Source organism: Oncorhynchus keta, chromosome 17, assembly GCF_023373465.1.
Source record: "Oncorhynchus keta strain PuntledgeMale-10-30-2019 chromosome 17, Oket_V2, whole genome shotgun sequence".
In the NCBI taxonomy this organism is placed as follows: Eukaryota; Metazoa; Chordata; class Actinopteri; order Salmoniformes; family Salmonidae; genus Oncorhynchus; species Oncorhynchus keta.
Genome location: NC_068437.1, coordinates 50,467,855 through 50,490,287, shown reverse-complemented (window position 1 = coordinate 50,490,287; position 22,433 = coordinate 50,467,855). Strand labels below are relative to the sequence as shown.

The following is a 22,433-nucleotide window of genomic DNA, read 5'->3' as shown; positions in this document are numbered from 1 at the left end:
ACACACACACACACACACATATCCTTCATTCTCTGGCAGTCTACAGTCTAATCACCTTAGTTCTCTGGGTGGTTTCTGTGGCAAACATGAAAGAGCAAATCCTGCTTGATTTCTGGGGCCGTCTGAGGATAAAGCTGTGGGTTGAGAGAGAGGGAGATTGTCAGAGAGGGAGTGACTCAACCCAACAGTCTGGGTTTTCTATTAGACAGTCTTTCTAGTCCTCTCTCTCTCCTCCAGGAAGGGCAAAACTACCAAGAAAAACAGTAGATTAAAAATGTCTCTCTCCCTGGATTTTAGGCTTGGTTGATTTGTCAATACCCTAAGTAATGTGTTAATCCACCAATCTAAGACTGAATGATCTGGTAAAAGTGTAACTTCAGTGGAAATGCCTGGTTGTGTTGTGCTGTTTTACAGCCTGGTTTTGATGTGCTGTTTTTGATGTGCTGTTTTACAGCCTGGTTTTGATGTGCTGTTTTTGATGTGCTGTTTTACAGCCTGGTTTTGATGTGCTGTTTTACAGCCTGGTTTTGATGTGCTGTTTTAAAGCCTGGTTTTGATGTGCAGTTTTAAAGCCTGGTTTTGATGTGCAGTTTTACTGCCTGGTATTGATGTGCTGTTTTACAGCCTGGTTTTGATGTGCTGTTTTAAAGCCTGGTCTTGATGTGCTGTTTTACAGCCTGGTTTTGATGTGTTGTTTTAAAGCCTGGTTTTGATGTGCTGTTTTTGATGTGCTGTTTTACAGCCTGGTTTTGATGTGCTGTTTTACAGCCTGGTTTTGATGTGCTGTTTTAAAGCCTGGTTTTGATGTGCAGTTTTACAGCCTGGTTTTGATGTGATGTTTTACAGCCTGGTTTTGATGTGCGGTTTACAGCCTGGTTTTGATGTGCTGTTTTTGATGTGCTGTTTTACAGCCTGTTTTTGATGTGCTGTTTTTGATGTGCTGTTTTCCAGCCTGGTTTTGATGTGCTGTTTTTGATGTGCTGTTTTCCAGCCTGTTTTTGATGTGCTGGTTTTGATGTGCTGTTTTTGATGTGCTGTTTTTGATGTGCTGTTTTACAGCCTGTTTTTGATGTGCTGTTTTTGATGTGCTGTTTTACAGCCTGGTTTTGATGTGCTGTTTTTGATGTGCTGTTTTACAGCCTGTTTTTGATGTGCTGTTTTACAGCTTGGTTTTGATGTGCTGTTTTACAGCTTGGTTTTGATGTGCTGGTTTTGATGTGCTGTTTTTATGCATCAAACAGATTCCATTATTGTAGTCTTAGTAGGCAAGATATCTTGCCAAGTCTTCTTCCACGAGCAGGATATTGAAACATTGGTTAATCTTGTTGGTTTTGTTTTGGATTATGTGACGTGTGTATGCCTATTTGCTGTGTATTTTTGTAACAATTATCACCCATCAAACCTCTCAACCCCCCAGGTCCCCCTGGGCCTCCAGGTGGGGTACGTGTGGAGGAGATCAGGAACAAGAGTGTCCGTCTGATCTGGAGCAGTGGAGCAGACAACCACAGCCCCATCTCTAAATACACCGTCCAATGCCGGGACTGGTTCTCTCAGGAAGACTGGAGAGATGCCACCACATGTGAGTTAAATAAATACCACCATCCATATTGTAGACTGGTCAAATAAATACCCTAAATGTGTAGGTCTGATCTTGCAGTATGTGCCGCCACTTTAAGAAACCACACCAGTTTCTCCTCTCCAAGCTTTTCTGTCTACCCAACAAAATACATCAAATAAACCCCATGAACACCAACGACTGGTCAAATAAACCCCATGAACACCAACGACTGGTCAAATAAACCGGAGCGTCGAACAGAGCCGGCTCTGGTGCCAGCTTTGGCTAAGAGCTAGCTACATAGATAGGCACATGGTGGATCTCCAAAAGAAGCAAACCGTGCAGAGACTGAAACCACACATCAGTTCCTCACAGGCACCAAGTCCTAGGTCAGCTTTTACACAGAATGCAAAACAAAGTTCTGTGCGTTAGTCTTTAGGCGCTGTACTGTAGCACCGATGTAATCCAACTTGTATGAAAAAGACGTCCACGTGCTGGCAGCGTTTTAACACACAATGTTATGCTGATTTCTCTGATACTTCTCTGAGGTGATACTATGGGTTTCTGTGTACAGTGCAATTCCTCACAATCTGCACACAATACCCCATAATTCAAAGCAATTCAACGTTTTTTAATAATTTTTGGTAATGTTAGTCTCCCAGTCCCTGCCACTTATAAACATCCCCACAGCATGTTGCTGCCACCACCATGCTTTACCGTAGGTATGGTCCCAGGTTTCCTCCAGACGTGACGCTTGACAGTCACTTTAGGAAGAGTCTTGGTGGTTCCAATCTTCTTCTATTTAAGAATGATGGAGGCCACTGTGTTCTTGGAGGCCTTTAATGCTGCAGAAATATTTTGGTACCCTTCCCCAGATCTGTACCTCGACACAATCCTGTCTCGGAGCTCTACGGACAACTCCTTCAATCTAATGGCTTGGTTTTTGCTCCGATATGCATTGCCAACTGTGGGACCTTATATAGGCAGGTGTGTGCCTTTCCAAATAATGTCCAATCAATTGAATTTACCACAGGACTCCAATCAAGTTGTAGAAACAAGGACGATCAATGAAAACAGGATGTACCTGAGCTCAATTTCGAGTCTCAAATCAAATCAAACTTTATTTGCCACATGTGCCGAATACAACAAGTGTAGACTTTACCGTGAAATGCTTACTTACAAGCCCTTAACCAACAGTGCAGTTCAAGAAGAATGTAAATTGTCAATGTAAATTGTCCGGTGGTGATTTTTATGAGTTGTTCAGCAGTCTAATGGCTTAGGGGTAGAAGCTGTTGAGGAGCCTTTTGGTCCTAGACTTGGCGCTCCGGTACCGCTTGCCGTGCGGTAGCAGATTAAACAGTTCATAACTTGGGTGACTGGAGTCTCTGAAAATGTTATGGGCTTTCCTCTGACACCGCCTATTATATATGTCATGGATGGCAGGAAGCTTGGCCCCAGTGATGTACTGGGCCGTTCGCACTACCCTGATGCCGAGCAGTTTCCATACCAGGCGGTGATGCAACCGGTCAGGATGCTCTCGATGGTGCAGCTGTAGAACATTTTGAGATTCTGGGGGCCCATCAGGAAGTCCAGGATCCAGTTGCAGAGGGAGTTGTTTAGTCCCAGGGTCCTTAGCTTAGTGATGAGCTTTGAGGGCACTATGGTGTGGAACGCTGAGCTGTAGTCAATGAACAGCATTCTCACATAGGTGTTCCTTTTGTCCAGGTGGGAAAGGGCAGTGTGGAGTGAGATTGAGATTGCGTCATCTGTGGATCTGTTGGGTCTAGGGTGTCCAAGAGGTTACTGTTGATGTGAGCCATGACCAGCCTTTCAAAGCACTTCATGGCTACCGACGGGAGTGCCACAGGGCAGTAATCATTTAGGCAGGTCGCCTTCGCTTCCTTGGACACAGGGACTATGGTGGTCTGCTTGAAACATGTAGGTCATACAGACTTGGTCAGGGAGAAGTTGAAAATGTCAGTGAAGACACTTGACAGTTGGTCCGCACATGCTTTGAGTACACGTCCTGGTAATCCGATGGCCCAGCAGCTTTGTGAATGTTGACCTGTTTAAAGGTTTTGTTCACATCAATGGTGCTCTCGTGCATGCTTCAGTCTTGCTTGCCTCGAAGCGAGCATAAAAGGCATTTAGCATAAAAGGTATTTAGCTCTTCTGGTAGGCTCGCGTCACTGGGCAGCTCACGTCTGGGTTTCCCTTTGTTGTCCGTAATAGTTTTCAAGCCTCGCCACATCCAACGAGCGTCAGAGCCGGTATAGTATGATTCAATCTTAATCCTGTATTAACACTTTGCTTGTTTGATGGTTCGTCTGAGGGCATAGCAGGATTTTTTATAATCGTCTGGATTAATCTCCCGCTCCATGAAATCGACAGCTCTAGCCTTTAGCTTGATGTAGATGTTGCCTGTAATCCATGGCTTCTGGTTGGGATATGTACGTACAGTCACTGTGGGAACGACGTCATCGATGCACTTATTGATGAAGCCGATGACTGAGGTGGTATATTCCTCAACGCCATTGGATGAATCCCGGAACATTTTCCAGTCTGTGCTGCAAAACAGTCCTGTGGTGTAGCATCCGTGTCATCTGACCACTTCCGTATTGAGCGAGTCACTGGTACTTCCTGCTTTAGTTTGTAAGCAAGAATCAGGAGGACAGAATTGTGATCAGATTTGCTGAATGGATGGCGGGGGAGAGCTGTGTATGCATCTCTGTGTGTGGAGTAAAGGTGGTCTAGGATTTTCTTTTCCCTTGTTGCACATGTCCCCGGCTACTAGGAGCGCCGCTCCTGGGTGAGCATTTTCGTCTTTGCTTATGGCTTTATAGAGTTGGTTGAGAGTGGTCTTAATGCCAGCTTCGCTTTGTGGTGGTAAATAGACGGCTACTAATAATACAGATGAAGACTCTCTTGGTAGATAGTGTCGTCTACAGCTTATCATAAGGTACTCTACCTCAGGCGAGCAATACCTCGAGACTTCTTTAATATTAGACATCGCGCACCAGCTGTTATTGACAAAAAGACCCCCCCCCACCCCTCGTCTTACCAGAGGTAGCGTCTTCGTTCTGCCGGTGCATGGAAAATCCCGCCAGCTCTATATTGTCTGTTTCTTTGTTCAGCCACGTCTCGGTGAAACATAAGATGTTAGTTCTGATAAGATAATCTTAATTTTAGGTCATCAATTTTATTTTCTAACGATTGCACATTAGCAAGGAGGATGGAAGGCATTGGGAGTTTACTCACTCGCCTCTGGCATCTCAGAAGGATCCCCGATCTGCGTCCCCTTTTTCCGCCATATTTTCTTCACGCAAAATGCGTGGATCTGGGCCTGTTCCAGTGAAAGCAGGATATCCTTCTCGTCGGACTCGTTAAAGGAAAACGTTTCTTCTAGTCCGCGGTGAGTCATCGCTCTTCCAGAAGTTATTTTCGGTCATAGGAGACGGTAGCAGCAGCATTATGTACACAATAAGTAAAAAAATAAGTTACACAAAACGCTAAAAAATAACAAAATTGCACAGTTGGTTGGGAGAATGTAAAACATCAGCCATGTTCTTCGGCGCCATCTTTAAGTCTCATAGCAAAGGGTATGAATACTTATGTAAATAAGGTATATAAATAAGGTATTTTCAAAACATTTGCAAAAATGACTTAACCTGTTTTTACTCTGTCATTATGGGGTATTATATGTAGATTGATGAGGATTTAAAAAAAAATCCATTTCAGAATAAGGCTTAACAAAATGAGGAAAAAGGCAAGAGGTCTGAATGCACTGTATCTCTGTCTTTGTAGCCCCTCCGGATGTGGAAGGCAATGCAGAGACAGCCACGGTGGTGGACCTGTTTCCCTGGACAGAGTATGAGTTTAGGGTGATAGCCACCAACACCTTGGGGACAGGAGACCCCAGCAGCCCCTCTCCCAAAGTCACCACTTTGGAGGCTGGTAAGGGTAACAGAGCTGCTGCTGAGCCATCATGGCATCCTGAAGTCTTCGCTACCCCAGCTGATGCCTAGGCTATAGCTCAGCAGACTAACACAGGAGATCTGGTTTTTAGTTTAACATTTGAAAATGTAGGCCTAAAGTAACATTTCTAAAAACAATAATAGTTGCTTGAACACATCTTACTAAACCAGTGGTGGAAAATGTACCCAATTGTCATACTTGAGTAAAAGTAAAGATACCTTAATTAATAGAAAATGACTCAAGTAAAAGTGAAAGTCACCCAGTGAAATCGTACTTGAGTAAAAGTCTAAAAGTATTTAATTTTAAATATACGTACTTAAGTATCAAAAGTAAATGTAAAATATAAATAATTTCTAATTCGTTATAATAAGCAAACCAGACAAAAAACTGCTTCAGTAGTACTTTCAAGTATTTTTACTTAATTAAGTACTTTACACCACTCTACTAAACCATGACAGATGAGTTGACAGAACACATCTTACTAAACCATGACAGATGAGATGACAGAACACATCTTACTAAACCATGACAGATGAGATGACAGAACACATCTTACTAAACCATGACAGATGAGATGACAGAACACATCTTACTAAACCATGACAGATGAGATGACAGAACACATTTTACTAAACCATGACAGATGAGATGACAGAACACATCTTACTAAACCATGACAGATGAGATGACAGAACACATTTTACTAAACCATGACAGATGAGTTGACAGAACACATCTTACTAAACCATGACAGATGAGATGACAGATGACAGATGAGACAGAACACATCTTACTAAACCATGACAGATGAGATGACAGAACACATCTTACTAAACCATGACAGATGAGATGACAGAACACATCTTACTAAACCATGACAGATGAGATGACAGAACACATCTTACTAAACCATGACAGATGAGATGACAGAACACATCTTACTAAACCATGACAGATGAGATGACAGAACACATCTTACTAAACCATGACAGATGAGATGACAGAACACATCTTACTAAACCATGACAGATGAGATGACAGAACACATCTTACTAAACCATGACAGATGAGATGACAGAACACATCTTACTAAACCATGACAGATGAGATGACAGAACACATCTTACTAAACCATGACAGATGAGATGACAGAACACATCTTACTAAACCATGACAGATGAGATGACAGAACACATTTTACTAAACCATGACAGATGAGATGACAGAACACATCTTACTAAACCATGACAGATGAGATGACAGAACACATCTTACTAAACCATGACAGATGAGATTAGAAGATGGAAAGCCAGTGGGACATCGGTCCCATAGGACCATTTAAGGTGTTGAAACTGGCAGCACTAGAGACATTGATGTTATGTTATAAAGCTGATGCTGCATCAGTACTAGTGCCAACTGAACAGTATATGTTGTTTGGCATTATGCTGTGTGGACAATGGCCAGTGTTCATGACGAGTCTCAGAGTAGGACTAGGATCAGTTTGACCTTTTTTTGATCGTAATGAATATGATTATATCGACAGGCAGGACCTGATCCTAGATCAGCAATCTGTGGTCAACTATCCTAGTTCAACACTCAGATGTGCTTTGTGAATACTGGCCTGTGAATGTGAACTCAGAGCTCGGCATCTCCTGTCTCGTTGTAGTTCCCGTGGTGGCGCCCTCAGACATTGGCGGTGGTGGCGGGACCAGCAAGGAGCTGACCATCACTTGGACGGTAGGTCTAGGATCATCTAGCCAAGATGCCATCTTTATTTCTGTCTCTGCCAGTGGACTGTGGCCACAAACTCAGCTTTTCTCCTAAATCTGATCTGACAGCAGCCAGCCAATGGAAACAAGCAAGAACAGACGTTTGATTTCAATTCAAATTAAACTGCAGCATGTGCAAGATGCATGTTTTTTTTTTTTGCTATGCCCTTCTTGCAAGGCAGTGCTGAATAGCTATGTTAGCTATTTCTAAATTTTAGCAGATGCTCTTATCCACAGCCATTAGAGTTGAGTACCTTGCTCAAGGGCCCATTGATAGATTTTTCACCTAGGGATTTGAACCAGCGATCTTGCGGTTACTGGCCCAATGATCTTAACCGCTAGGCTACCTGCCACCCATTCCTAGAGGAAGCTATGTTCCTGGAAGAAGAGGAGAGAATAGATGTCAGACCACAGCACATCCATAACAGTACGGCTTGAAGGAATGACTGTCAACCAGAAGTGCTTTTGTATGGCAGCATGAATCCTACAGCAGTTGGTTGATGTGATGAGGCTTGTGTTTAAAGGTCAGGTGTGTGTGTGTGTGTGTGTGTGTGTGTGTGTGTGTGTGTGTGTGTGTGTGTGTGTGTGTGTGTGTGTGTGTGTGTGTGTGTGTGTGTGTGTGTGTGTGTGTGTGTGTGTGTGTGTGTGTGTGTGTGTGTGTGTGTGTTAGCAGTTCCTGATGCATTTACATCATGCAGGACATTTGGTTTGATGGGGCCTGAGCCAAGCTAGGGGATGAGGCTGGATAGGCTGGTTTAATAAATCAAGGAAGTGAGGCAGGGAGAGGCTGGATAGGCTGGTTTAAGAAATCAAGGAAGTGAGGCAGGGGAGAGGCTGGATAGGCTGGTTTAAGAAATCAAGGAAGTGAGGCAGGGGAGAGGCTGGATAGGCTGGTTTAAGAAATCAAGGAAGTGAGGCAGGGGATGAGATAGGCTGGTTTAAGAAATCAAGGAAGTGAGGCAGGGGAGAGGCTGGATAGGCTGGTTTAATAAATCAAGGAAGTGAGGCAGGGTAGAGGCTGGATAGGCTGGTTTAAGAAATCAAGGAAGTGAGGCAGGGGAGAGGCTGGATAGGCTGGTTTAATAAATCAAGGAAGTGAGGCAGGGGAGAGGCTGGATAGGCTGGTTTAAGAAATCAAGGAAGTGAGGCAGGGGAGAGGCTGGATAGGCTGGTTTAATAAATCAAGGAAGTGAGGCAGGGTAGAGGCTGGTTTAAGAAATCAAGAAAGTGAGGCAGGGGAGAGGCTGGATAGGCTGGTTTAATAAATCAAGGAAGTGAGGCAGGGGAGAGGCTGGACTTATAATAAGGCTGTCATAACTTTGGAATAAACAGTCTCTTAGAGACACAGTTGTCATGATAACTAGAATAATATTATATATTATATAAAGCAGTTTAAGAGAGATTATAGCTCCTTATTTTGATCCTGGAAATTTTCTTGTCACTTGGCATAACTCTGTCAGCAAGGATGGCCCATCAAGAGGTGACACCGCCTGTCGATAGACAACAAGGTCCTGTGTGGATCGTTCTCTTATTGTTAATGTCTCTTTCCCGTTCCCTCTACCTTCAGCCGGTGCAGCCGCAGTACTACTACGGCCGCAACTTTGGCTACATCATCGCCTTCAAGCCCCACGATGTCTACGAATGGATGAAGGTGACTGTGGCAGACCCCGAGGCTAAACACTATGTCCACAAAGACTCATCCATCCCCGCCTCCACAGAGTTCCAGGTCAAAGTCAAGGCTTTCAACATTAAAGGAGAAGGACCCTATAGTCTCACAGCTGTTATCTACTCTGCACAAGACGGTAAGCACAGATATAGGATCAGCTTACTCCTCATGGAAAGCCCAACCTTAATTATGCGTGGGAAAACAGAAAAACGGACCACAGATCATTGTACTCTGTCCGCAGCATAGAGAGACGGGGGTCTCTTCAGAAACCCCTCCCTCCCTCCCACCCTCAATTCCCTCCTCACCTCCCTCCCTCCCTCCCACCCTCACCTCCCTCCCCTCCCACCCTCACCTCCCTCCCACCTTAATTCCCCCCCACCCTCACCTCCCTCCTCTCCTCCCTCCTACCCTCACCTCCCTCCTACCCTCACCTCCCTCACCTCCCTCCTACCATCACCTCCCTCCCACCCTCACCTCCCTCCCACCCTCATCTCCCTCCTCACCTCCCTCCCTCCTACCCTCACCTCCCACCCTCACCTCACCTCCCTCCCACCCTCACCTCCCTCCCACCCTCAGCTCCCTCCAACCCTCACCTCCCTCCTACCCTACCCTCACCTCCCTCTCACCTCCCTCCCTTACCTCCTTCCCTCACCTGCCTCCCACCCTCACCTCCCTCCTACCCTCACCTCCCTCTCACCCTCACCTCCCACCCTCATCTCCCTCCTACCCTCACCTCCCTCCCACCCTCACCTCCCACCCTCACCTCCCTCCCACCCTCACCTCCCTCTCACCCTCACTTCCCTTCCACCCTCACCTCCCTCCAAACCTCTGTCCCTCCCTCCCACCCTCACCTCCCTCCCACCCTCACCTCCCTCCAACCCCCTCCCTCCAACCCTCGCTCCCTCACCTCCCTCCTACCCTCATCTCCCTCCTACTCTCCCTCCCTCACCTCCCTCCCTCTTCCATCCCTCATCAGAGTGGGATTATCATGATCTCCGTAGCAGCATGAACCAGAAAGCTGATAATTCACCCCCAGGGATGTCAAGCATTCAGCCCACTTATTAACTTCAGCTGACAGACAATCAAGATAACCATGGGCAACCCGGGGTTATGGAGAGATGCTCAGTTGCCGTGGTAACTGAGCATCTAAGTGGGTAGAAGTGTTAGGTTTGAGCCGAGCCTGATGACGTGTGGACAGCTCTCTGTCTGTCTGTCTGTCTGTCTGTCTGTCTGTCTGTCTGTCTGTCTGTCTGTCTGTCTGTCTGTCTGTCTGTCTGTCTGTCTGTCTGTCTGTCTGTCTGTCTGTCCTCGCTCTGTCTGTGTCTCTCTCTGTCTCTGATCTAGGAGTCCCCTCAAAGCCTACCATTAACTGTGTGACCATCTCGACAGAGCTGCAGGAGTTGTGACCTGTAATTGTTGTTTTAGGGGGTAATGGGGATGAAGGTGTTTGTCCCTTTGTGCTGAGGGAGTCAGGTTCTGTGTTCTGCATTTTCACAGACATGTCCCTTGGCCAGAAATGATTGATTTCCTCCCTAGGATGGAGAAGCTGTCTTCAAGGGAGGATATAGGTAGCACACAGGAGGACATTTTTCTCTGTTTAAGATAATTTCCTTTTGAATTTCACGAAATGTAAAATGTTCCTGTTTTGATTAATTTAATGGAGTGAGTTAAGTCTGCTCTATACCTTAGCATACCCCTGAGTCCCTTCCCTGTTTCACACCTGGTAGTTTGGTGGATGGGACTACAAGCTCTATGTAACCTAGAGGGCAACCAGTGGGTCCGTCTCCTCTATTCCAGGTTTCTTGCAGGATGTCCTCTCTCATCTCTCTCTGTCTCTGTCTCTGTCTCTGTCTCTGTCTCTGTCTCCCTCATCTCTGTCTCAGCCATCTCTCCTCTTCTCCAACTACCCTCATCACTCTCAGCCATCTACCCTTCTCCAACTCTCTCTGTCTCTGTCTCTGTCATCTCTGTCTCTCTCTCTCTCTCTCTCTCTCTCTCTCTCTCTCTCTCTCTCTCTCTCTCTCTCTCCTCTCATCTCTCTCCATCTCTCCTTCTCCAACTACCCACTCTCTCTCTCCATCTCTCTCTCTCCTGGAGCAGATACACTGGGAGTGTGTCATGGGTCATAACTCAGAGGAAAGTGTTGGATCACAGAAAGAATATGGGGAAAGATATTTCTATCCTGAGCTTGTTCTACCAATGATTAATGCCTCTTATTAACAGACTACCAAGACTGAGAGAGGACTCTAGCCATCAGACTGGGTACCAACATGAAATAAAGGGCAGATTACATTCATAAACAATCCAGTTACTACTTTGACAGGGGCTTTACTCTGCAAGGGAAACATATGTTTGTTTACATTGCCAAAGCAAGTCCAATAGATAATAAACACAAGTTTATACAAGTCTCTCCCTGTCTCTCTCTCTGTCTCATATTGTCTTCAATGATATCTCTGTGTGTGCCACCAGTGCCATCCGAAGCCCCTGCCAGTGTGGAGGCCAGGGCGTTGTCTGCCACTGAGGCCATTGTGTGGTGGCTCCCTGTCACCCAGCACACTGTTGAAGGATACCAGGTCAGTACTACTGTGTCTAGGAGGAGTAACATGACTGTATATTAGAGAGGAGAAGAAGCCTGTATGTTCTCCATTGTATTTGCACCTGCACGGTGAGGTACATAATATGGACATTTTCTTGACCATTATTATCTTACCAGGACATATTTTAGGCCCTGTAATAGTGTACACAGTATATTGACTTTCTGTAACCCTCTTCCTCCTCTCTCCTCCTCTCCTCCCTCTCGCCCCTCTCTCCATCACCTCCCCCCTCTCACCCTCTGTCCTCTTCTCCCCTTCACCCCCTCCCCCCTCTCATCCTCCCTCTCCTCCCCCTCTCACCCTCCCCTCCTCTCTCCTCTCTCACCATCTCCCCTTCACCCCCTCTCCCCACTCTCTTCCTCTCTCTCCTCCCCCCTCTCACCCTCCCCTCCTCTCTCCTCTCTCACCATCTCCCCTTCACCCCCTCTCCCCACTCTCTTCCTCTCTCTCCTCCCCCTCTCACCCTCCCCTCCCTCTCTCCTCTCTCACCATCTCCCCTTCACCCCTCTCCCCACTCTCTTCCTCTCTCTCCTCCCCCCTCTCACCCTCCTCTCTCCTCTCTCACCATCTCCCCTTCACCCCCTCTCCCCACTCTCTTCCTCTCTCTCCTCCCCCCTCTCACCCTCTCCTCCTCTCTCCTCTTCTCTCCTCCCCCCCTTCACCCTACCCTCCTGTCTCCTCTCTCCTCTTCTCCCCTTCACCCCCTCTCCCCCTCCTGCCAAGGTGCGGTACTGGATGAAAGTGGAGGACAGAGAGGCATCCAGTCAGAGAGTGGTGGTGTCCAGCAGAGAGAACCAGACAAGGTTGGAGAACATGAGGCCAAACTCCCCCTACCTCATAGAGGTCAGGGCCTACAATGCAGCCGGATACGGACCCCCCAGCCATCACTTCCAGATCTACACCAAAAAAGCCCGTATGTACATCGCTCTCAGGGCCGGTTCACTGGACACAGATGAAGCCTAGTCTTGGACTCAAAAACATTATCAATGGAGTTTCTCTATTGCAAAGCGTGCCTTAGTGGAGGACTGGGCTTTATCTATGTCTGGGAAACTGTCCCTCAGCTCAGTAATCTTCAGCATATTCTGAGAGGGATTTGGCGATATACCGTTGATACAGTATACCAGGGTGTTTCAAAATACTGACCTTATGATTTTCAATACTGTTTAAAACAAAACATATTATTATTTGTGTTTCAGTTTCTGAGGTTTGGGGCACAGCTGCCTCGCGGGGGCTGCGGGGGTGCGGGTTTCGCCTTCTAACTAGAATAATAATAATATATGTATTTTTTTGGGGGGACTTCCGGTAAAACCGTATTCCCCGATGTGGTACAGAAACGGTATGAAACCCGAATTCTGAGTTTCTGATTGTCACATGATCTTTACTCTGTAGAACTATTTGACTTCTGTTTTCCTCCAGCCCCAAGCCGGCCTCCTAAAATAATCAGTAAAAAGCTGAAAGGAACGTCAGTAAACATCGCCTGGGAACATGTCGAACCCTTGGCCAACGAATCAACAATAGATGGATACAAGGTGTGTGCTGTTTTACCAAATACACGGGAGCTTGAAGTGCATTTCAAGCTGAAAGTCTGTACTTTAGCCATAACTGATGTGTCTCTGTTGAGCATTCGTCACATACTGTACGTACATTTGACGTGACAGGTTTCTTAATGCCACCGCATTCAATACACAACTGAGCTAAACAGTACATCTTACTGAACACAACATACAGTTTACTCAACTACCTTCCTTGTAGTCACAACTCCTTAGTATGACCATATGAACAGATCTATAATGCTGTCTGTCTGTCTGTCTGTCTGTCTGTCTGTCTGTCTGTCTGTCTGTCTGTCTGTCTGTCTGTCTGTCTGTCTGTCTGTCTGTCTGTCTGTCTGTCTGTCTGTCTGTCTGTCTGTCTGTCTGTCTGTCTGTCTGTCTGTCTGTCTGTCTGTCTGTCTGTCTGTCTGCTCTCCATATAGGTCTTGTACAGGAAGGCTGGCCTCTCCACAGGTCTACTGTATACCACAGGGAAGCGATCCATAGACCTGCCCATGCCCAGGGACGGGGACTGCGTAGTGGAGGTCAGGGCCCATAGCGAGGGAGGAGATGGGGCTGTGGCCCAAGTACGCATCTCAGGTAAACATCAATCAAAACCCCTCCACCCATTTTATATTACTGTAGACTCCACTAAAGACCCTCCACCCATTTTATATGACTGTAGACTCCACTAAAGACCCTCCACCCATTTTATATGACTGTAGACTCTACTAAAGACCCTCCACCCATTTTATATGACTGTAGACTCCACTAAAGACCCTCCACCCACCTTATATGACTGTAGACTCCACTAAAGACCCTCCACCCATCTTATATGACTGTAGACTCCACTAAAGACCCTCCACCCATCTTATATGACTGTAGACTCCACTCAAGACCCTCCACCCATCTTATATGACTGTAGACTCCACTAAAGACCCTCCACCCATCTTTTATGACTGTAGACTCTACTAAAGAACCTCCACCCATCTTATATGACTGTAGACTCCACTAAAAACCCTCCAATAATATAATATATAATAATATATGCCATTTAGCAGACGCTTTTATCCAAAGCGACTTACAGTCATGTGTGCATACATTCTAAGTATGGGTGGTCCCGGGAATCGAACCCACTACCCTGGCGTTACAAACGCCATGCTCTACCAACTGAGCTACAGAAGGACCACCCATCTAAAGACCCTCCACCCATCTTTTATGACTGTAGACTCCACTAAAGACCCTCCACCCATCTTATATGACTGTAGACTCCACCAAAGACCCTCCACCCATCTTATGCATCTACTACAGTAATATAAACTATGACAACATCAGTGACAGCCCCTGTCTATAGGCCCCCTGGTTGACAGTGACAAATTACTCTGGGTCTGGATTAAAACGGAAATAATCCTGCTATTTTATGACCAGGACAAGGAAATAATCCTGCTATTTTATGACAGACAGGACAATGAAATAATCCTGCTATTTTATGACCAGGACAAGGAAATAATCCTGCTATTTTATGACAGACAGGACAAGGAAATAATCCTGCTATTTTATGACCAGGACAAGGAAATAATCCTGCTATTTTATGACCAGGACAAGGAAATAATCCTGCTATTTTATGACCAGGACAAGGAAATAATCCTGCTATTTTATGACCAGGACAAGGAAATAATCCTGCTATTTTATGACAGACAGGACAAGGAAATAATCCTGCTATTTTATGACCAGGACAGGAAATAACAAGGAAATAATCCTGCTATTTTATGACAGACAGGACAAGGAAATAATCCTGCTATTTTATGACCAGGACAAGGAAATAATCCTGCTATTTTATGACCAGGACAAGGAAATAATCCTGCTATTTTATGACAGACAGGACAAGGAAATAATCCTACTATTTTATGACCAGGACAAGGAAATAATCCTGCTATTTTATGACCAGGACAAGGAAATAATCCTGCTATTTTATGACCAGGACAAGGAAATAATCCTGCTATTTTATGACCAGGACAAGGAAATAATCCTGCTATTTTATGACCAGGACAAGGAAATAATCCTGCTATTTTATGACCAGGACAAGGAAATAATCCTGCTATTTTATGACCAGGACAAGGAAATAATCCTGCTATTTTATGACCAGGACAAGGAAATAATCCTGCTATTTTATGACCAGGACAGGGAACTAATCCTGCTATTTTATGACCAGGACAACCAAAGAATGAAGAATAGGCTACACAACGCACCTCTCTGACCAGGCAGCTCACAAATGCATTTTCAATGGAGTGGTATTGAAATAAAAACAAGCCTTTATGAATGTAGGATTTGTGGATTGAGCAGAGAGAAAATTCCCTTAGAAAATAAATGTAGTGTCAGCCTCAAGCATCCGCCAGTAATTTACATGTCATCGATCTGGCACTCATATTTTGCCACTCGGAAAAAACTGTCTGTTGTCAGACATCTTTCAAATCCAATCTCTGGTTTATTGAGAACCTGTCACACCATGTCACACTCACACACACGCACACACACACGCGCACGCGCACACGCACACACGCGCGCGCGCGCACGCACGCACGCACGCACGCACGCACACACACACACACACACACACACACACACACACACACACACAGAGAGAGGCCTCTCAGAGTGGTACATAGGATGATATCATTAATCATTAGACCTTCACAAAGTGGTTGAAGCGCTGTCTCCACTAAACCCCATAGGAGCATAGATTGCAGTATGTTCTCTTTTTACCATTTGCTGTAAAGTAACTGTAAAGCACTTTGTGACAAATGTCTCCCCACAATGTCTCTAAAACGTCTCCAACATGCTTTGTATCTCTGTACAAATGTACTCGCACATCATTGAAACATCACAATATTGGCTTTGTGTCTGTAAAACTGTAATTAAATGCAATTCAATCCTAATCGAAACGTCACCATTGTGTCTTTGTGTCTCTATCTATCTCCATCCAGGTGGAGCCGTCATGGTCACCCAGTCCCTCAGCCTGGCCTCTCTGCTCCTGGTGGCCATGTTGTGCCTGCTGGCCCTCTGAATGTACTGCATCTTTCTCTGTCTACACTGCCCAGTCCAGTGAAGGAGACTAGGTTGACGCCTATTATGACTTTGGTTCCCACAATCTTTGGTTTCACCCTGAAGGTCAAAGGATCATTTTCCCACCTCGAGGAATAGGGCTTTGTTTGTGGAGAAAGAAAAAAAACACACAATAAGAAATGTGTATAACGGACGAAGAATGACATCTGGAATATCTCTTAAATCATAACCTACAATGTCTTTGAAGGAGGAGCGTCAAAAGGAAGTCTGTCAACTCTTTCAATATGCCTTATATGTAAACAGTTACACTTATCTTTCACAATGCCTTGCCTCTAACTGGGTGAGGTGTGAGTGCTGAAGTACTGCACAACGTCTGTAAGTAACTGTCAAATATATTGTGATAAGGGCCTTTCTTGTTCATTCATAAAGGTGCAGTAGCTTGGAAGTGTGTGTTTCATCTGACGTGGGACATTTATGGATCATCGATACAACGTTTGCGTTCCACATATAAAGCATAAGCTAAGCAGGTGATATAGTTGTGAAGGATAAGTCTACAAGTTTACTAAATTGTCTTTATATTTCAATTACATTTCGGTGGCTTTTTCTTAGTACTTTTGAATACGTTTTTTTTTTCAAGGTGAAACATACCCTCCCTCCCCTTCCAGAGTCAAATCAAATCTCTACTCAAGGTCCTTGGCATATATCAGAGTTTTATCATCAAACATCATCAGACAAAAGAGTCATTTATGTCATGCTAATATAATATATGCAATAATGTTTATGGTTTTGCCATCTCACAAGTACATAAAGCCTACTATTAACGATGTAACATCGTTGTTCCCAAAAACATTGATTTTATCTCCCAAAAAAACATGCTTATTTCCAACTCATAACATTCTCTAAATGAATGGGAGACCAGTTTGCAAGTGTTTGCATGTATCTGAAAGAGTTTAGTGACAAAACATGATAAACTTCTTAGCCAGAGTGATGCCTGCATTTTTAGCACATGTACATGTGTGTTTGTAAAGTTGAATGTATTGAATAACTGTGGAAATGAGCTTTAAAACATATCAGACCTGCAGTTTCTAACATGATATAAACTATGTGTAAACAGTGGTGCATTTGGTTTGGTTGTCAGGACAACTGTCCTGTGACCGTCGTGTGTCCAATGTTGTTAAAGTGTCCAATTGGAGGAACCATGATTAAACTGCGTTAGGAATCATAAATAGAATTCTAGAATGGGTATTTGCCATTCTTTTTGTCCTGTTCTTAGGATTCTATTGCTATGGTTGGAATATCTCATGAAAGAGTACATGGAGCACAACAAGTTGTTGGTTTTGACTGTTGTTAATACTTCAGTGGTAGACTATAAATGCTGGTGCTTTGTAAAGACTGCTGCCATCTTGTTCATGTCTTAACTGTTTTCTATGTTTTCATATCTTTATTAGTCAACGTCTCAGTGCTAACAGTTCTGCAGTAATACATATTAACGTCTGTCTGAATCTTCAATCGTTCTTTCTATTTTATTACATATAACACAACCTGCCTAGCGTCTAAAACAGTGATGCTATTATCGTGTATCATTGTGTATAAACTGGTGCAAAGCACAAGAGAAACAAAATAAACTATCGAAATCAATATCTGAGAATAACCATCAGAAGCTCATACATTTGTCCTACTATTTTTGCAACATTGTTTTGTATTTTTTATCAATAACATGAGTGTGATCAGAGTTATACTGTATACGGGATGCATTATCAATTGGTGTTTTTGTTTATGTTTGTGATTAATATATTTCATCCTGATGACACACCACTGGTTCAACAGTAGATATGATCATGTCCCACTGAAAATTCTGTGTTTTTGATTGCTCTGCGAATACATGTTCAGTGTGACTGAGTGATGCTAGCCATTCTTCTACCAGCTGTGGTCCACAGAGTTACGTGTGGCTTGCTAACACAAGGCTCAGGTAGCTCCCTGGACCAGAAGCTATGCTTCTTCTATATACATTGTGACTATATCAACAAAACATCCACCACAAAGTGCTTTTTCTCAGTTTCCCCTCATGCAACAAATCATCGAAAGAGTTGCCAAATGCATGAATGCCTTGAACTTATTTGTTATTTCGAAGGAAACGGTTGCTAAGAAAACGATTGCCATGGAAACATCCTCTAACATGCATGACATTGGAAACGAATGGTATAGGCCTGTATGGTAAAACAATAGAAAACTCCATCCATACATTGCAATGAGTCAACGTACAGTCATACATTCAGGCTTCATATCAGGCTTCATATGAACTCAACTGCCTTTGTGGTAAACAATAAGAAACATTCATTCAGTCATGAGTGAAATCCCTTTATGTCAGAGACTGTATAATGTTTGCATACTGTACTTTCTCTAGATAAGCCTAACATGTTCATTAGTTGCCTCAAGCCAGTCATCTCAAGGGGAAGTCTATGTAGGGCAGTTTATTGTAGTTGTAAAATTACGAAATCTTTCAATAAATTACCAAATTTTTCCAGAAATACTCAAACTAGAATTTCTGGGAAAACTGGGTATTTGGGGGAAGGTTTCTGGAATGTTTCCATCGTAAAGGGGGGTTAAGGTTTTAGAGAGAAAAACCTTAACTGGCTAAAGGAATCTCACTCATTCAGTAGGTTCAGTACTGGTCAGTCCTGCAGTCTCATTCCTTACTGTAAGATTGGATGGGGTTTGATGACATTACCACTGTGGTTGATGATGCAGCAGTGTTTGGCTGTATATTGTTCAGTGCTTTGCTCATACTGTAATGAATAGGAATCACACATGTTGAGAGGGAGGGGTGAAACTGGACGCTCTCATTGTCTGGACTTAAAAAGAACAATAAAATAATAGTTACTGTAACTATTAATTTAAGGTGAATTGTCTCTTTTTTATATATCGAAAGTATGTGCTTCTACACCTGCATTGCTTGCTGTTTGGGGTTTTAGACTGGGTTTCTGTACAGCACTTTGAGATATCAGCTGATGTACGAAGGGCTATATAAATACATTTGATTTGATTTGAAATTGGATTTGATTTAGCTACTGAAACTGTTCATGATTTATGAGAAAACTAAGATTATGACTTCAAGTTACAAGACTTTAAGTTATCAGTATTGAAAGACTTCGTAGTTTGAAGTCTCAAGTCCAATACATAACGACCTCGTCAAGAGGTTTGGACTCTTGGTGTAACATTTAAGGTGGACCTGGGTTTGAGTCCCAGTTTCTACATTGGTGTTAGAATTGGGATGGATGCCTGTTAGGCCATAGGAGATGGGTGTAATTTACACTTAAACACGTTTTTTTTAATTGAACCTTTATTTAACTAGGCAAGTCAGTTAAGAACAAATTCTTATTTACAATGATGGCCTACACTGGCCAAACCCGGACGACGCTGGACCAATTGTGCGCGGCCCTAATGGGACTCCCAATCATGGCCGGTTGTGATACAGCCTGGATTCGAACCAGGGATGCAGTGCCATAGACCGCTGCACCACTCGGGAGCCCCACTTGAGGGACTAAGTGCAGAGAAGCGTGAGGACACACTCTCCTGAAGGAAGTGGGTAGTGTCGTGGAAGATTCAGAATTTGTTGGTAACATATGTAAGATGTTTTATATTCATCAAATGTGTGTAAGTTACTTCTCATCAAAATGGTATTTTTGTATAATAGTGTGGCGGGGTTGCAGTTATCTGTTCTATGTCAAGACTAAGTTGCTTGGGCCGCAGAGAGGGGAGAGGTCAAAGTGTCATCATGTGTAAACATATCTCTTGACTCCACAATGTCTGTGTGCCAGTTCAGTGTGTCTCCGTGAGCTCGTCCAGGATTGGTTGTATTTAGAGTTGGTTGTATCTAAATGACAATTTGATATATGCCTGTTGATGTGGAGGATTGATTTATGGTTCTGGGGTTTGAGAAAGGAGACAAAGCTGAACGATGAATTATGTCTATGCTGTCTGACTATGTGTGTCTTTGCTATAAAGGACCTCATTTGAAATGTGGAAGGGGCTCTCAGAGAATTCACTGAGAGACACTGAATTACCTGAGAGTCACGGGATTGTGATAGAGCCCATGTAATTAAAGATGGACTTTGATAACTAACTCTGACTTGTGTGTGTGGTTTGCTAAACCCCCTGAATTCTTCACATCCTTCAAAACAATGTTTCCTGGATATCACCATCTGGTTCAATATTAGATCAAATTGACTTTCCCAACTTTCACAGCAATCAATAACTGTGCACCTCTGGCCAAGGACGCCTTTTGGGAGAGCGCAGAAAAACAGCGGATCAGAACCAGGAAGTAAAAGTGAGTTTAAAATGATTGTTAGACTGAGTCAAACAAACTTGTAAATTACAATCGTATTTCCCAATAAATGTAGATGTCTGTGTTTCCTACTGAGTTGCAGAATGTGTTAGAATAAGCTATTTAGAAAAAGCTATTTAGAAAAGCTATTTAGAAAAGCAATTGAATTCCTAGATCTTAACCGCTGAGGGTGCTGGGTGGTCAGCTCTATAACTGCTGATGTGCAGGCCTTGCCCTCTTGGTATGCATTAGGTTTTACTCAATTGGAAAGCTCCATTGAGAAAGCAGTTTTTCCTCAGTAATACAGTTACATTGTGGCAGACCTCTTACTGCTGCAATCAGGCTTTTATCCACATTGCAGGTTTGGGATTCAGGACATTTTCATGGAACAAATCAAATGTAATAAAATTGTATTTGTCACATGCTTGGTATACAACAGGTGTAGACTAACAGTGAAATGCTTACTTACGGGCCCTTCCCAACAATGCAGAGAGAAACAAAGAGAAATAGCAGAAAAAAAGTACACAAGGAATAAATACACAATGACTAACGATAACTTGGCTATATACACAGGTACCAGTACCGAGTCAATGTACAGGGGTGCAAGGTAATTGAGGTAGATATGTACATTTAGTTAGAGGTAAAGTGACTATGCAACAGGATAGACAATAAACAGTAACAACAGTGTATGTGATGAGTCAAAAGAGTTAGTGCAAAAAAGGTAACGGGGCCACTCCTTAGTTGCCCTGGCTGTGTGTTTCGGGTCGTTGTCATGCTGGAAGTCCCAGCCACGACCCATCTTCAATGCTCTTACTGAGGGAAGGAGGTTGTTAGCCAAGATCTCGCGATACATGGCCCCATCCATCCTCCCCTCAATACGGTGCAGTCGTCCTGTCCCCTTTGCAGAAAAGCATCCCCAAAGAATGATGTTTCCACCTCCATCCTTCACGGTTGGGATGGTGTTCTTGGGGTTGTACTCATCCTTCTTCTTCCTCCAAACACGGCGAGTGGAGTTTAGACCAAAAAGCTATATTTTTGTCTCATCAGACCACATGACCTTTTCCCATTCCTCCTCTGGATCATCCAGATGGTCATTGGCAAACTTCAAACGGGCCTGGACATGCGCTGGCTTGAGCAGGGGGACCTTGCGTGCGCTGCAGGATTTTAATCCATGATGGCGTAGTGTATTACTAATGGTTTTCTTTGAGACTGTGGTCCCAGCTTTCTTCAGGTCATTGACCAGGTCCTGCCGTGTAGTTCTGGACTAATCCTTCACCTTCCTCATGATCGTTGATGCCACACGAGGTGAGATCTTGCATGGAGCCCCAGACCGAGGGTGATTGACCGTCATCTTGAACTTCTTCCATTTTCTAATAATTGCGCCAACAGTTGTTGCCTTCTCAACAAGCTGCTTGCCTATTGTCCTGTAGCCCAGGTGCAGTTAATACAGGTAATGAGTGGAGAACAGGAGGGATTCTTAAAGAAAAACTAACAGGTCTGTGAGAGCCGGAATACTTACTGGTTGGTAGGTGATCAAATACTTATGTCATGCAATAAAATGCTAATTAATTACTTAAAAATCATACAATGTGATTTTCTGGATTTTTGTTTTAGATTCCATCTCTCACAGTTGAAGTGTACCTATGATAAAAATGACAGATCTCTACACGCTTTGTAAGTAGGGAAAACCTGCAAAAATCAGCAGTGTATCAAATACTTGTTCTCCCCACTGTATACCTACGGTCACTGTGGGGACGACGTCGTCGATGCACTTATTGATGAATCTGGTAACTGATGTGGTAAACCCCTCAATGCTATCCGATGAATCACAAGACATATTCCAGTCTGTGCTAGCGAAACAGTCCTGTGGCTTAGCATCCGTTTCACTAGTACTTCCTGTTTGAGTTTTTGCTTGTAGGCAGGAATCAGGAGGATAGAGTTATGATCAGTTTTGCCAA

At 44.0% G+C, this 22,433-nt stretch overlaps 1 protein-coding gene across 3 annotated transcripts in view; it reads left to right on the top strand.

The window, feature by feature from the left end:
• The window catches only part of LOC118376716 (contactin-1a-like), a 180,764-nt gene extending 161,715 nt beyond the window's left edge, over positions 1 to 19,049 (top strand). For all 3 annotated transcript variants that reach the window (XM_052466325.1, XM_052466326.1, XM_052466327.1), the window contains exons 17-25: positions 1,418 to 1,579; positions 5,360 to 5,509; positions 7,197 to 7,267; positions 8,867 to 9,101; positions 11,435 to 11,538; positions 12,283 to 12,472; positions 12,976 to 13,088; positions 13,532 to 13,688; positions 16,073 to 19,049. In XM_052466325.1, coding sequence (XP_052322285.1) covers positions 1,418 to 1,579; positions 5,360 to 5,509; positions 7,197 to 7,267; positions 8,867 to 9,101; positions 11,435 to 11,538; positions 12,283 to 12,472; positions 12,976 to 13,088; positions 13,532 to 13,688; positions 16,073 to 16,152 — 1,262 coding nt within the window. In that variant the 3' untranslated portion in view covers positions 16,153 to 19,049. The remainder of the gene's footprint in view (positions 1 to 1,417; positions 1,580 to 5,359; positions 5,510 to 7,196; positions 7,268 to 8,866; positions 9,102 to 11,434; positions 11,539 to 12,282; positions 12,473 to 12,975; positions 13,089 to 13,531; positions 13,689 to 16,072) is intronic.
• The last annotated feature ends 3,384 nt before the right edge of the window (positions 19,050 to 22,433 follow it).